This window comes from Danio rerio, chromosome 20, assembly GCF_052040795.2.
Source record: "Danio rerio strain M-AB ecotype USA chromosome 20, GRCz13ab, whole genome shotgun sequence".
Classification (NCBI taxonomy): Eukaryota; Metazoa; Chordata; class Actinopteri; order Cypriniformes; family Danionidae; genus Danio; species Danio rerio.
In genome coordinates this window covers 2,854,343-2,870,180 of record NC_141040.1, presented here as the reverse complement: position 1 = coordinate 2,870,180, position 15,838 = coordinate 2,854,343, and the positions used below count along the sequence as shown (strand labels likewise).

General features: G+C 37.1%; 4 protein-coding genes across 10 annotated transcripts in view; 2 read left to right on the top strand and 2 right to left on the bottom strand.

The window, feature by feature from the left end:
- The window catches only part of htr1e (5-hydroxytryptamine receptor 1E), a 54,806-nt gene extending 50,341 nt beyond the window's left edge, over positions 1 to 4,465 (bottom strand). Inside the window, exon 1 of one of the 4 annotated variants that reach the window (XR_015518083.1) lies at positions 4,029 to 4,355. The gene's annotated coding sequence lies outside the window, so the exon portion shown is untranslated. Of the gene's footprint in view, positions 1 to 4,028 lie in introns of all 4 variants that reach the window. The other 3 variants (XR_015518085.1, XM_087298008.2, XM_087298009.2) reach the window with 3 other exon arrangements.
- ppil4 (peptidylprolyl isomerase (cyclophilin)-like 4) overlaps positions 1 to 15,838 on the top strand; it is an 892,903-nt gene that overhangs the window by 185,757 nt on the left and 691,308 nt on the right. The window lies entirely within an intron of this gene.
- Positions 1 to 15,838, bottom strand: part of akap7 (A-kinase anchoring protein 7) — a gene marked incomplete at its 3' end in the record, with an annotated part of 498,825 nt that overhangs the window by 128,245 nt on the left and 354,742 nt on the right.
- On the top strand, positions 5,997 to 9,525 carry LOC147839009 (uncharacterized). Its single transcript, XM_087297991.1, has 3 exons — positions 5,997 to 8,395; positions 8,575 to 9,317; positions 9,454 to 9,525. Exons 1-2 carry the CDS (start codon positions 7,674 to 7,676, stop codon positions 9,308 to 9,310), a joined length of 1,458 nt encoding a protein of 485 aa, XP_087154117.1. The 5' UTR covers positions 5,997 to 7,673; the 3' UTR covers positions 9,311 to 9,317; positions 9,454 to 9,525.

Below are 15,838 nucleotides of genomic sequence, written 5' to 3'. Positions count from 1 at the left end.
TAACAATCTCCCAGAACTAGCATCACAAGCATCTTACAAACAGAATCGCATTTTCTTTAAGAATTACAAGAACTGATCAGTAAATCACGTGATGATTGAATATCTGCAGGAACACAGTGCCAAAGCAGCTCTGGATGGTGACTCAAAGTATCAGATCTTTTTTAATTAATTGATTAAGAGACAAATGAACACCAGATCTACTGAATTACACTACTTTACATCAATAGTTCCTGTGTGTACCTTAATAAAAACACTGTTTAGCAGGGAAAAGTTGAATGAAAAGGTTTGAATGATGTGCCCTTGACCTAGCTGGACAGCGACTGAAACCTGAAAGATGCCGTCAGGACTGATGTTTCCTTAAAGGAATAGGAAAATAACCTACAGTGCTCATCATATATGAGTTCACCCTATACAAATCTCTCATTTAAATTCATATTTTCTAAAGGGAGCTTTGCTGTATTTTGTTTGTGCTTATATATGGAACAAAATCAATGCCAAAAGTCTTGAATTAAAAAGCTTGTTGAATATCACAAACTGAAAAAAATAATACACCGAATTAACAAGTTCTTGCATTTTGATGACTTGAATTCCAGGGTTTGTATTTTTAGGTCCTGAAATTTAACATATCTGTTTATTTAAGCTGTGAATATTTCAACGAAAAATATTTCAAACACGTTTTCATACTTAAAATTCAATAATTCATATTCAATTTTCAGATTTCACTTACAAAATATTCAATACCCTTTAAAAATACGATGTATAATATTCAAAAGGTCATTTTCAGTTCATTTTATTTCAGTTCTAATATTCGCTTCCATAAATTCAGTGGATCAAATTCGACTGATAAAATTCAACATTACATCCGGGAACTGCAGGAGAAGCAATAGATTGCAGATTGAAGATCGCCAGCTGCTCTAGCTTTCACCATCAGGTGGAGATGGAATAATGTAAGATTTTTAACACAGTAAACAGGCGAGAAAAAGGCTAATAAAGGCACAAAAGTAGCATTCAATTTTAATATCAATGCCTTGGACATTATAAATAATAAAAAGTATGAGTAAAATGAGTAAATGAGGGTTTAGTCATCTATATTTGCCCTTATGTAACGGAAGCCAGCTGGTGATCGCGTAAAGCTCACCCCTCGGATCCAGTGACAGACGTTGTTCTGCAATCTTATCGGAGCTTGTCTCCCATGCCGGCTCGTTATATTTGGTGACTAAAACATTATTTTAATAAATATATCCATTTATTAAATCTGTTTTGTTCAAATCCATCAAAAATATACGACCTATATTCATTGAGAAATGAATAAAAATATTAATTTCCGAAATAAGGTGTGCTCAGTTATGCTGAGTACTGTACACACTGCTTTACAAGGGTAAAAAGTGGCAGATGTGGATTATTATGTCTTGTTTGTAACCTGAACTGCATTAAAGAGCATTACAGACTCTTACAGATCATAGTGATTGAAAGTAGATAAATGCATTCAAGTAACTTCATATAAACTAATACTTTGAATGAAAACCAGCCGTCAGGACTGATGTTTCTTTAAAAGAATAGGAAAGCAATGTACAGTGCTCAGCATATATGAGTACACCCCTCACAAATCTCTTATTTAAATGAATATTTTCTAAAGGGAGCTTTACAGTATGTTTGTGCTTATACGTTAGATTAGTCAGTGCTAAAGCCAAATCTGGAGCTAATCTAACAAAGTAACTTATGATAATGATCCAAAATTAGCACACCCAAATTTATATGTTAGGGAAAAAATGTAAATAAAATGTTTTTTAAAAATTTTAAGATTCAAGAGAAACAAAAATTGTCTAAAATTTTGTAGCTTGTAATTTCCCCCCTAATATTTCGCATTAATTTAAAGTAATTATCTTCCTATTTCTGAAGACATTTGGTGACTAAAACAATATTCAAATAAAAATATCCATTTAATAAATCTGTTTTGTTTAAATGCATCAAAAATATATGACCTATATTCATTCAGAAATGGATAAAAATTTACCAATGAGCAATTCCGTGCAAATGTCAACATCGCCATGAGAAAAATTGAGTTTTCATCCAAATACGGGAACCACTTTTGCTTTTTTGTTTAAGCAAGTATTTTACAGTACTTAAGCAACACTCAAAAATGCATCAGTCAATGTTTTCAGACTATTCTATTTGATTTACCAAAGTCACACAAGTGGCAATTTCACATCTGTCACATCCATAACAGAGATGTCACATCCATAACGACACTTTTTCCTCATAAATGTGAAAATATTACATAAAATAAAACCAATCATGTTTGTTTTATAGAGAGCTAACTCCTTCTCCTTTTGATTATCATTGTTTCTTTTGGGTTGTGCAGATTAATTCACAGAATTTCTACAAAGGATGTTGTGTACTGTAAACCCGCAGACTTTTTTTTTGTCACGTCCATAACACGTTTATTTTCCTAATTTAAAGTACAAAACATGTTTACAGATTGATATTTTTCTGCTCCCTTAACTCTGTGGTCAGTTGTTCTGTAAAATATCAACAAAAGTTTCAATATAATGTTATCATATACTTTCTGTGCGATTTTATGCTTTGAGTTTTTACTGCAAATGTCACATCCGTAACGCTGCAATTGCTCCAACTCATTCGTAATAATCCTAAAACCCCCAACTACTTTTTAATACAAATAAATAATGCAGTAGTTCATTTAGTAATGAAAAATCAACCAGTCACAAATTATGAAAGTACAATTATTATGCACATTATAAATGTGGTTATAAGTCAAGAATACAGCATTTGTAGCTGCAGTTATAAACTGCTTACTAACGTTTATTAAAGTAAAGTTAATACTTAACAGATAATGAAATTACTAGATGCTAATGTTTGACAAATGATTCTTTGTGCACCATTGTGGAGGATAGTAGCATCTGTGTGCAAGTCCAATATGATCCAAGGATAGCTGATATTGTGCTGCATCTTCTTTTGTTTAAAGGTAACTGTATAGTTACTAATGCAGTGAAGATCTGTTTGCTAATTGTACACACATGAACACATTAGTGCATTCAATGAGTTTACGTTCTTGTGAGCTAAACTAGGTTTTTGTGAGCTGAGCATTGTATCAGTTGATGAAATACGGTTATTTTCTGTAAATTTTAACAGTCCTATAAAACTTCCGTATTTTTACAGAAAATTCCTGGCAACCACTGCCCGTATTTTTCCGTAAATTCAACGGATTTTTTTAACAGTGTAAATAAATTAAAGCTAAATTATAAATGTTGTGTTGATTGAACTAAACAACATTACATTACATTTATGTAACTAACTTAAATTCACTCAAATAAATATTCTTTCTTTAAGGTTAACTCGGTTACGTGGAACCTGTTGACATAAAACAGTTAATTAAAGCCAACATATCATTTTTTTTAGTGTAACAAAATGTGTTTCAAGCTATCCCTTTACAAAAAGGCAGGACTGTCAGGAAAGATGCAATATGAAAGCAACCTACATACTGTTTTACAAGAGTAAAAAGTGGATTTTTATGTCTTGCTTGTTGTTTAAAACATCATTAAAGAGCATTACAGACTATAATAGCAAATGACAGTAGATAAATGCATCTCAATAACTGTCAAATCTAACCAATAATGTCAGATAATCAACAATATGACACATTAAACCAACAACCTTGGAGGAAACGTCCTCATAGTTCCACATTAATGAGCTGTTACTAGAAAGTTCGACGGTTTATTCGATAGCATGTTGTTTTATTGTAGTCGAAGCACTAATAGCACTTCATTATCACACAGAATTAATGAAGGATGGATTAAAGCGGAAATAAAACTCTCTGAAACTTGGACACTGCTGTCTTTCAGCCTCATTCTCATCACTATCACCAGCGACGAGTCTCGGAGAAGCGTCTGTGTTTTTAACATTCGTCAAGTCCACTCGTTTGTCTGTAACTCGAATTAAGTTTTGCTATTCAATCCGCAGCTCGTATAAAGTCATAGTAAAGAAATGCTGGATGGAGAAACTTGACTGACCTGCATCTCACGGTCCGCGTCCTTCTGTGGGGAGCATCAGATACTATCCATCATCATCAGTGTGTGTGTGTGTTCGTGTGTGTTTATGCTCGTCCCTCACACACCTGTGCAGTTTCCTCCAGCAGCTCCATCCTTACACTCATCTCCATGCGCGTCCTCATCGGCTCTGAGCGCGCGTACTATAGAACTGAAGCTGCGGTCGGTAACCATGGCGACACTTCACGTCACGACACTCTCGGACACGGTCAAATGTTCACTGTACAGATCCCGCTGATTATGAAAAGCAAACAAACAAACCGACCAACAACTACTGTTCGCCTATTCTGCAGTGTGATTGTTGGGTTAGAACTTCTGATTCAGTCTCCTATAGGAGAAATGACTTGTATCCAAAATCGCCTCATTCACTATTCCCTACACTAGTCCACTTAGGCTATAGTGCACTTGAGGGAGTGAGTGAATTCTACAGTGTTGGGCAAGCTACTTGAAAAATGTAGTAAGCTATTAGCTATATATTCTACTTAAAATGTAGCTTAACGCCACTTAAAACTATCCTCTGGGAAATGTAGCAAGCTAAGCTACGTCTAAGCTATTTTTTCAATGTTATTTTTAAATCGAAGCAACTTAAATCCAAGTCAATCATATCTTAGAGATCAATAAAACTGTCAATGAAACGAGTTTTCATTCAACAAGTTTTTTTTTATTGATCTAAGATATGATTGACTTGGATTTAAGTTGCTTCGATTTAAAAATAACATTGACAAAATAGCTTAGACGTAGCTTAGCTTGCTACATTTCCCAGAGGATAGTTTTAAGTGGCGTTAAGCTACATTTTAAGTAGAATATATAGCTAATAGCTTTTTTTTCCAGTGAGGGAAGTATGGAGAGTGAGATTGACATGTGGATTGGTGCAGCAGTAATGCGGTCAATGTACGGGTCCGTTGTGGTAAAGAAGGAGCTGAGCCGAAAGGCAAAGCTCTCGATTTACCAGTCAATCTAAGTTCCTACGCTCACCTATATGGTCAGGAGCTTTGGGTCATCACCAAAAAGACAAGATCTCAGATACAACCAGCCTAAATGACTTTTCTTTGTAGGGTGGCAGGGCACACCCTTGTAGACAGGGTGAGGAGCTCGGAGTAGAGCCGCTGCTCCTCCACATCGAGAGAAGTCAGCTGAGGTGGCTTGAGCATCTGCTGGACGCCTACCTAGGGAGGTGTTCCAGGCATGTCCCACCGGGAGGAGGTCTCAAGGAAGACCCAGGACACGCTGAAGGGACTATGTCTCTCGGCTGGCCTGGGAACGCCTCGGGATCCGCACAGAGGAGATGGAGGAAGTGTCTGGGGAGATGGAAGTCTGGAGTTAAGCGGATGAAAATGACATGACATGACTATAAAAGCAAATTGTTACAGGATTTTATGTTTCTTCAAAATGTGGAGGATTGGAACCACTTGAGGGTGAGTAAACCGTGAGTAAACATGTTCTAAATAGGCTACTAATAAATAGTATAATACAATTCCTATAGTATGATTCAGTAACAATAGTATTTACTGCTGTATATTCATTCATCCATTTTATTGTCGGGTTAGTCACTTTATTAATCCGGGGTCGCCACAGCGGAATGAACCGCCAACTTATCCAGCAAGTTTTTACGCAGCGGATGCCCTTCCAGCCGCAACCCATCTCTGGGAATCATCCACACACACATTCACACACACACTCATACACTATGGACAATTTAGCCTACTCAATTCACCTGTACCGCATGTCTTTGGACTGTGGGGGAAACCGGAGCACCCGGAGGAAACCCACGCGAAGGCAAGGAGAACATGCAAACTCCACACAGAAACGCCAACTGAGCCGAGGCTCAAACCAGCGACCTTCTTGGTGTGAGGCGACAGCACTACCTACTGCGCCACTGCCTCGCCCCACTGCTGTATATATTTATATAATATTTTTTTTCCTTTTGAATGGTATAGTGTAATAGTAGCCTATAATCATCTTGCTTGGGCTCTCTCTTTTTGTTGGCTCCTAGTGTTTTCATACTTGCAGTGATGTTTTCTGTTGTAAGCGGTCAGATGCATTGATTACATCTGATCTTCACTGAACATGAGAACTTAATGTTATGATGCTTCTCTTCCAGCGGTTTACCATCAGCTTCTGAATTAAATCTAAAGTTAGCTACAGTAACATCGTGGCTAACAAAAATATCACTTCAGCATCAGTAGGCCAGCGTTCACAAGTGCTTATGAAACTCCATTTACATTGTGATAAACAAATGCAGAAACTTCCCACCGTACAAAAAAAATACTATAATTACTACATAGTAAATACAGTATATTTTGGAACCATACTATTGTAAAATACTTGAATTAATCTGTTGTGATTATTCTATAGTTACTGTGGTAATAAAACAATTACAGTAAACATGTAATATGAACATGTACAGTCAAGGAACTTGACTGTATAAAATCATACACACTCACTGGCCACTTTATTAGGTACACCTTACTTATACCGAGTGGGACCCAAAATTGCCTTCAGAACTGTCTCTGACATAGATTTAACAAATTACTGGAAATATTCCTCAGAGATTTTGCCCCACATTGACATGATAGCATCATGCAGTTGCTGCAGATTTGTGAGCTGCACATCCATGATGGGAATCTCAAAACAAAAATTATCTTAGTATTTACTAGCAGCCTACTAGTATTTAGGTGTCGCATTTTATTCAACTTTCACTTTTAAAAAAACATGTTTGAGGCATCGTTCATGTATTTATGCTCAGTGATATTGTCGTTTTCAGTCTTGTGCTGTGAATAGCTGCTCGCAGGCGTGCAAAACTGTTTTAAAGTCTGTTGAATCATTTTATGAATATGCAATCAAGATTAAGAGACCTTTACAGTATTGCCACTCTCCTATTCTTGTTAATAATAATTTGGCTGAGATGCAACTGTTGGATAATCTGGAATCGGAGGCTTAAAAAAATCTAAATACAGAGAAAAGTACTTAAAAAATCCTTTAAAGTTATCCTAGAGAAGTGCTTAATTCATACTAAAAATGAAAAAATATTATAGATTTGATATATTTACAGTTGCAACAACAACTTAATATGTAATATTTGACCATTTTTCTGCACATTTCATTGTAATTAAAGCATGAATTTTGCCATTATCTGTTTTGAATCAGTTTATAACACTCTGTCGTAAGGTGAAATATACAAAAGGTGATGATGTGCTGCAAATGTTTGGTTTGTTAGAGGTGGTGGAGATGGTGGATTGTGGAAAATGTGTATTCATTTTGAGCAAATAATGAAAAGTGGTTTGCAGTTTGACATCTGTTTTGCTGTGTAAAGAGTGTTGACCATGACTTTTATAAACACAAAAGCATGCTAGCAATCGGAAAAACAAAAGTGCTGTAAAATCTCTAAAATATGATGACAGTGGTTGACTCTTCCCAGAATTGCAGACACATGTCAAGCATTTTCCATTCGCTTTTCTTAAACTGGAATGATATACAACAAAAGTGTTATTTACATTAAGCTTAATCGATTATTAACATATGATTCTGTTACTAATCACTGTTTAATTTATTGTCAAATTTAGAAACCACTAACAGAGTTGACTAAAGGAGTTGACAATAACAGAGTTGATGGTAACAATGGTAGAGTTGACAATAACGGAGTTGGCAATAACAAAGTTGACAGTAACAGAGTTGCCAATTATAGAGTTGGCAATGATTGAGTTCGCAATGACAAAGTTGACAATAACAGAGTTGACAGTAACCAAGTTGACAGTAACAGAGTTGACAATAATGGAGTTGACAATAATAGAGCTGACAATAACAGAGTTGACAGTAACAGAGTTGACAATAATGGAGTTGACAATAATAGAGCTGACAATAACAGAGTTGACAGTAACAGAGTTGAAAATAATAGAGTTGACAGTAATGGAGTTGACAATAATAGAGTTGACAATAATAGAGTTGACAATAACAGAGTTGACAATAATAGAGTTGACAGTCACAGAGTTGACAGTAACAGAGTTGACAGTAACAGAGTTGACAATAATAGAGTTGACAGTAACAGAGTTGACAATAATAGAGTTGACAATAACAGAGTTGACAGTAACAGAGTTGACAGTAACAGAGTTGACAATAATAGAGTTGACAGTAACAGAGTTGACAATAACAGAGTTGACAATAACAGAGTTGACAATAATAGAGTTGACAATAACAGAGTTGACAATAATAGAGTTGACAATAACAGAGTTGACAATAACAGAGTTGACAGTAACAGAGTTGACAGTAACAGAGTTGACAATAACAGAGTTGACAATAACAGAGTTGACAGTAACAGAGTTGACAATAACAGAGTTGACAGTAGTGTTGTTGATAGTAACAGAGTTGACAATAATAGAGTTGACAGTAACAGAGTTGACAGTAACAGAGTTGACAATAATAGAGTTGACAATAACAGAGTTGACAGTAACAGAGTTGACAATAACAGAGTTGACAGTAGTGTTGTTGATAGTAACAGAGTCGACAATAATAGAGTTGACAATAACAGAGTTGACAATAACAGAGTTGACAATAATAGAGTTGACAATAATAGAGTTGACAGTAATAGAGTTGACAGTAACAGAGTTGACAATAATAGAGTTGACAATAATAGAGTTGACAATAATAGAGTTGACAATAATAGAGTTGACAATAATAGAGTTGACAGTAGTGTTGTTGATAGTAACAGAGTTGACAATAATAGAGTTGACAGTAACAGAGTTGACAGTAATGGAGTTGACAATAATAGAGTTGACAATAATAGAGTTGACAATAATAGAGTTGACAATAATAGAGTTGACAGTAGTGTTGTTGATAGTAACAGAGTTGACAATAATAGAGTTGACAGTAACAGAGTTGACAGTAATGGAGTTGACAATAATAGAGTTGACAATAATAGAGTTGACAATAACAGAGTTGACAATAATAGAGTTGACAGTAACAGAGTTGACAGTAACAGAGTTGACAGTAACAGAGTTGACAATAATAGAGTTGACAGTAACAGAGTTGACAATAATAGAGTTGACAATAACAGAGTTGACAGTAACAGAGTTGACAGTAACAGAGTTGACAATAATAGAGTTGACAGTAACAGAGTTGACAATAACAGAGTTGACAATAACAGAGTTGACAATAATAGAGTTGACAATAATAGAGTTGACAATAATAGAGTTGACAATAACAGAGTTGACAATAACAGAGTTGACAGTAACAGAGTTGACAATAACTGAGTTGACAGTAACAGAGTTGACAGTAACAGAGTTGACAATAACAGAGTTGACAATAACAGAGTTGACAGTAACAGAGTTGACAATAACAGAGTTGACAGTAGTGTTGTTGATAGTAACAGAGTTGACAATAATAGAGTTGACAGTAACAGAGTTGACAGTAACAGAGTTGACAATAATAGAGTTGACAATAACAGAGTTGACAGTAACAGAGTTGACAATAACAGAGTTGACAGTAGTGTTGTTGATAGTAACAGAGTTGACAATAATAGAGTTGACAATAATAGAGTTGACAATAATAGAGTTGACAATAATAGAGTTGACAGTAATAGAGTTGACAGTAACAGAGTTGACAATAATAGAGTTGACAATAATAGAGTTGACAATAATAGAGTTGACAATAATAGAGTTGACAGTAGTGTTGTTGACAGTAACAGAGTTGACAATAATAGAGTTGACAATAACAGAGTTGACAATAATAGAGTTGACAGTAACAGAGTTGACAATAACAGAGTTGACAGTAGTGTTGTTGATAGTAACAGAGTTGACAATAATAGAGTTGACAGTAACAGAGTTGACAATAATAGAGTTGACAGTAGTGTTGTTGATAGTAACAGAGTTGACAATAATAGAGTTGACAGTAACAGAGTTGACAATAACAGAGTTGGCAATAATAGAGTTGACAATAATAGAGTTGACAGAAACAGAGTTGACAGTAACAGAGTTGAAAGTAATGGAGTTGACAATAACAGAGTTGACAATAATAGAGTTGACAATAACAGAGTTGACAATAATAGAGTTGACAATAATAGAGTTGACAGTAAAAGAGTTGACAGTAACAGAGTTGACAGTAACAGAGTTGAAAGTAATGGAGTTGACAATAACAGAGTTGACAATAATAGAGTTGACAATAATAGAGTTGACAATAATAGAGTTGACAGTAACAGAGTTGACAGTAACAGAGTTGACAGTAACAGAGTTGACAGTAATAGAGTTGACAGTAACAGAGTTGACAATAACAGAGTTGACAATAATAGAGTTGACAATAATAGAGTTGACAGTAACAGAGTTGACAATAATAGAGTTGACAATAATAGAGTTGACAGTAACAGAGTTGACAGTAACAGAGTTGACAGTAATGGAGTTGATAGTAACAGAGTTGACAATAATGGAGTTGACAGTAGCAGAGTTGACAATAACAGAGTTGACATTATTTCATGATGCCAAGCAACGGCAAATAAAGCCATGCCATATCTCAACAGGGTTCGTCACGGATTTAGGTGCCCTAGAAACATTTCCGTTATGTTACGTGGATATTTGCAAGTGTTGTGACGAATTTGCTCCACGTTTCTTCAGTTGTTTGTGTCGTGACCAATTTGCAACGCGTGTGCTGTCAAATTGATGAAGATTGTTTCTTTATTAGCTGGTGTTTTTTTTTTGTAATTGCATTTGCTTTCTTGAATTGCAGCGCGTTAAGCTTTCTCGACCACCATATATACCGCACGTCTTTGGACTGTAAGGGAAACTGGAGCATCCAGAGGATACCCACGTGATCAAGGGAAGAACATGCAAACTCCACACAGAAATGCCAACTGACCCAGCCGAGGCTCGAACGAGCGACCTTCTTGCTATGAAGGCGATCATGCTACCCACTGTGCCACCATGACACATTGTACTGCTACTGTAAAAAGTAAATAAATTGCAGTAAAAGTACTGTAAAAATGGTCATACTATAAAATTAAAATGTGGTAAAGGGCATTTTACCTTAAAAATAACTTGCGGAAAGGCTATTTTACTGTAAAATGAAATTGCGGTAGGACCCTGCTACTGTAAAACACATTTACACAGTTACTATAAAGACCCAGTTCCCATAAATTGCAGAAAGCACTGTAAAAAAACCAATAAAAACAGTGTATCTAAAAGCCAAGTATGACCATGGGTTCACAACACCATGGTTGAGTATTTGCTTGTTAATAGTCCATTATTAATCAAGTTTTGCATAAATTTATTGATGGTACTGTTATTTACACGTGCCATGTTTGGCTTTTAGGAATGGACGAGCTGTAAAATAAAGTAAGAATGATCAAACTCAGTCTAGCTATCAGTGAGTCTTTGACTTATTAAAAACTAAAGATTACACATTATTAATATTCATTGTTGCAAAAAACCGCACCTCCCGAAAGCGTACATTATTTATACTGCATGCTTTAATTAAACCTGCTGAGTTCTTTTAAAGAGAAGCTTTGATTAAGATTCAGTGCTGAATTATCTCAGCTGTTGAGAGGCCCCGCGAGCACTTTAAACAGAAAGGGCCAATGTAATTACCAGGGCCACAGAAAAACCCAAATCTGCAGCTTAAAGGCTCATAATGACAAGTGTAATTATAAGTGTGTGTGTGTGTGTTTAGATGTGCAGATGATTCATTACTGTTCAAGAAACCTGCACCGTTTGTGTGTTTTACAGCCTCATCTGATATATTTACTGTTACTTGATTCTATACTGCTACTGATATACAGCTTTTTAAATGTGTGTGTGTGTGATGTTTTACTTGGGTTGTGTGGACCAAATGTCTTTTCTTGTGTTCTTTGTTTGGATCCTCATGAGTAAAATGGCTCCTTTCACACACAATAAAGTATTTTGAGAATGTAAGAGTGCAGAATGTTTCCTCAGAAGGTTTGGTTTAGGGATTGAGTTGAGGTAGCAGGACAGAATATACAGTTTGTACAGTTTAAAATCTATAGGAAAGTCTATAGGATGTCCCCCTTAAGATACCCTCATAGCAATTCCCTAGTAGCAAAGAATTCTGGCCCAGATTTGGCATAAAGCTGGCACAGCAGGCATTCATCCGGCACTGGCATACAGCATGTGGGCCAAACATGGCCCGGGTTTGGCAGAGGTGGCACCGTCTTTAAGGCAGCACACAAGATTTGGGCCAGATGAAAAACTTAGTATTTGGCCCGGATTTAAAAATTTGATAAGTGGGCCATGTGAGTTTGGCCAGTTTTGACCCACATTTAAAATACACTAAAATCATTTTTGAGTAAAGAAAATAAATTCTACCAATCAGGTCACTTTGAGAAAAAGCGTGCCCATAGTGTGCCTAAAGCGCATCACTCCATGGGTTTATCAATTTCATTGCAATCGTGACACACCAACCTATCTGGCCCAGTTCAGGCCCAGTTATGAGTTATTAACTTGGCTGAGACTTGGCCCAGATATGGTCCGTGTTTGGCCTTTGTCTGGAAGCCAGATTTGGTCCAGTCATGTACCGTAATTCACTGCGGCATGTGGGCCAAGCAAAACCTGATTGTGTGGGCCAGAGCTGGGCCAGAGAAGTTTTGCTATGTGGGAACATTTCTCTTTTGAGTCCCATAAGAGCCGAGAATATACTCCTGTCGCTCAGATGCCAAGATAAAATCAAAAGAAAGCAATCCCTACTGAAAAACTAATCAACAGAAACACTCCCAGAGTTCATAATGGTTCTTTCAAGAGTTAGCTGATGATAAAGCTACTTTGGCATGCTGTCCCGGGAGAGAGCCCTGAGCTCAGAAGATTCTCAAGCCCGGTGCTCCCACCTGTTGCAAGGCAAGAGGGGAGTTTGAGCTCAGGTAGATCTGGAGAACTCCCCTGCTGTAGTAGCTAATGAACAGATAGTGATTGCTCTTAAGAGATAACTACTTACTAAGTGCATGTTTATGGTGCTGATTTAAATTATTCAACTAACTTAAAGGGTCACGAAACACCAAAACACATTTTTTGAGCTGTTGACAGTCGTATATGTGTCCCACACTGCTAAAAACACTGTTAGGACACCTATATTTCACTAAAAAGTGTAAATTGGTTGTTTTTGCGTTATTTCAAGCAAATTCGTACTTCCGGTTTGAAACTAATTTTTGAAGCTACGTCACGGTCATGACATAATATCGTGTATTCCAGCGTGCAGACTGGACGTCTGTGCCAGAGTGTGTCTTATTACGTCTTACAGTGTGCTGCATTAATGCATGAGTAAGGCTTGGTTCAAACCAATCAGCGCGCTCTATTGTGCAACTTCATTTATATTCATTACTGTCACAGTGTTTAGACGACAGAGACGCCACGTTGTGTTGGCAAAACAAGCGTGAAGTGTTGCTTTTATAGTTTGCTGCCGTTAAGTTTTGTTTTCATTTTCTCTCTGTGAGAGCTCAGCTGGAGTCATGTGTGGATTAACAGTGTACGCGACGCTCGACAACAATAACTTACGTGTCTAAGGAGGATTATTGTTAACCTGAGAGCTGTTCTCATCTGCAAATGCTGAGATCCGGAGTCGCTTTAGTCTCCTCTTCATTTCCTCCTCTTCGTGATTGTCCTGTCTCCACAGATTTGGGAAGTGAGCGACCAGTGCTCTTTGTTTATTCAGTTTGTTCGTATCAAACTAACTATTGCACCGTGTAAACATGTTAGCACCACAACCAAACTTTAACCTCGTGTAGGATTTTCTCCGCATTTAGTGACCGGAATAACACACACGGCTTTCTGACGCTACCTGCCGTGTGCATCTAAGTTTCTGGGAAATGCGGAGGGTTTTTTTCTCTCATTCACCGTGCGGTATCAAACATTGCATGAAAAATACACGCTTAGAGCAGTTCCTCTAATCAAATATCTCGTTTGTCGCGAGGGACATGAATAAATTCCCTGAATGAAAGAGCCAAACTGCAGTTAAAGTCCACCATTTAATAATTTGGCAAATAATTCGACTACAGATGTCCATGTAGGTTAAACACCATCACTTTATACTGTGTGTGTGTGTGTGTGTGTGTGTGTATGTATTTTGACTCTGAAACTCGCGCGTGCCCAAATAGACACTCCCACACCATCCCACTTTAGTTCCTCCGACACTCCTCCCTAAACAGAGCTGGACACGCCCACTTTTCTGACTTTTTCCAAAGTAGAGGTGTGAAAACACCCTGCTGAAACGAGGGGGTTTCATGGCCCTTTAAGTAAGCATGGGGAGAATGTGCAAACAGAATCAGATCATGCCTAAAGGTTTTCGCAAGACAGTATTCATAAATGTTAAATCCTTACCAGCATTGGGAAAATAATACTAAAATCTCTGCAAACACATCCTCAGGCGTGAGTCGTTTTTGATTCCAAATTCTAAAAACACAGTATTTATAAATGATTTAACTATACTATAAACAAAAAGAGTATGATTTGATTTGGTTAGGCACATATAAGTTGATATAACCACGACTGTGGCTACAAATGGAGAAGCGCTAACCAACTGTCAAAAAACCATCAGCGCCGATGTTTCACTCAGGTCAGTAATAATTGTGATTGGAGCAGAGCGTGTGCTGTTCGCAGCTGCAGGAGGTTTTATTCAGACATCTGCCTCCACCAACAGCTGTGGCTTTCAGGACTCTCCGCTTTCATTTTGAATCTTCCTATACTTTTGATGGGTTGTCAAATTATTTCCTTGTAAATTAAGACTTTATGCAAAACATTTAATAATCTGGATAAGCTTGTAACGGACAGAGAATTTGTTAACTCAGCATTACAGATGTGACATTATTTCAAGAGTTCACACTTAGCTGATGAGTGATTATAAGCAAGTTTGGCATGCTGTCCCGGGAGAGAGCCCTGGGCTCCCTCCCGTTTGCAGGGCGAGAGGGGAGCCTTGTGCTCAGGTAGATCTCGACAGCTCCCCCCTTGATAAGAGCTGATGACTAAAAATTGAATGCTATGGAGAGATATGCTGCAGGATGAGAGATTGACTGTAGTGCAAAATTTAGATTGATCAGTTCACTTGTGCATGTTTTGCTTCCTTTTTCTTCTATTCCTCCCCTTTTCTGTTTTTATTATTTATTTTTTCTTACCCTTCTTTTCTTTTCCGCTCTTTCCTCTTCTTACTACTATTATTATTATTATTGTTATTATTTTTTTATTATTATTTAGATTTCCCAACCTCCCCCCACCTCATCACTTTTATCATTAATGGTAACACTTTACAATAACAGTACATGAATAATGATGTGTTAATATGTAAACTAAACATTACTTTATTATGAATTAATGATGAGTTAAGGTATGCACTAATTATAAAACAAAAACTGCAGCCGTGCGTACCCGCCGGGACGTATTCCGCGGTCTCCAGAAACGTCCGCCGGACTAGGTTTCCACAATGAGCCTGGGTTGTTAACTACTGTTAGCTTGCTAGGAGGGAATAATGCACAAAAACAGCCCCACTCCTAACTCAATATTTCGTTTCAGTTGGAAGTTCATCAACACACTGAAATAAAAGTCTCAGCAACTTCTGGTCCATGCGGTCTTCAATATTGATTTGCCTGCCCTTTGCAGCTATAACAGCTTCAGCTCTTCTGGGATGGCTTTCCACATGGTTCAGTGGTGCGTTTCTGATCATTCTTCTAGAAGTGTGTTCGTGAGTTAAAGCACTGATGTTGGATGAGAAGGCCTGGTTTGCGGTCCCTGCTATAATTCATCCCAAGGGGGTTCAGAGGGCTTGAGGTCAGGAAGTGTTGCCAACTTAGCAGTTTT

Coding starts and splice junctions, on each gene's coding strand:
- LOC147839009 (XM_087297991.1), top strand. CDS start 7,674: ATGGTAACAATGGTAGAGTTGACAATAACGGAGTTGGCAATAACAAAG. Junction 8,396..8,574: donor ACAGAGTTGACAATAACAGA/GTTGACAGTAGT, acceptor CGACAATAATAG/AGTTGACAATAACAGAGTTG.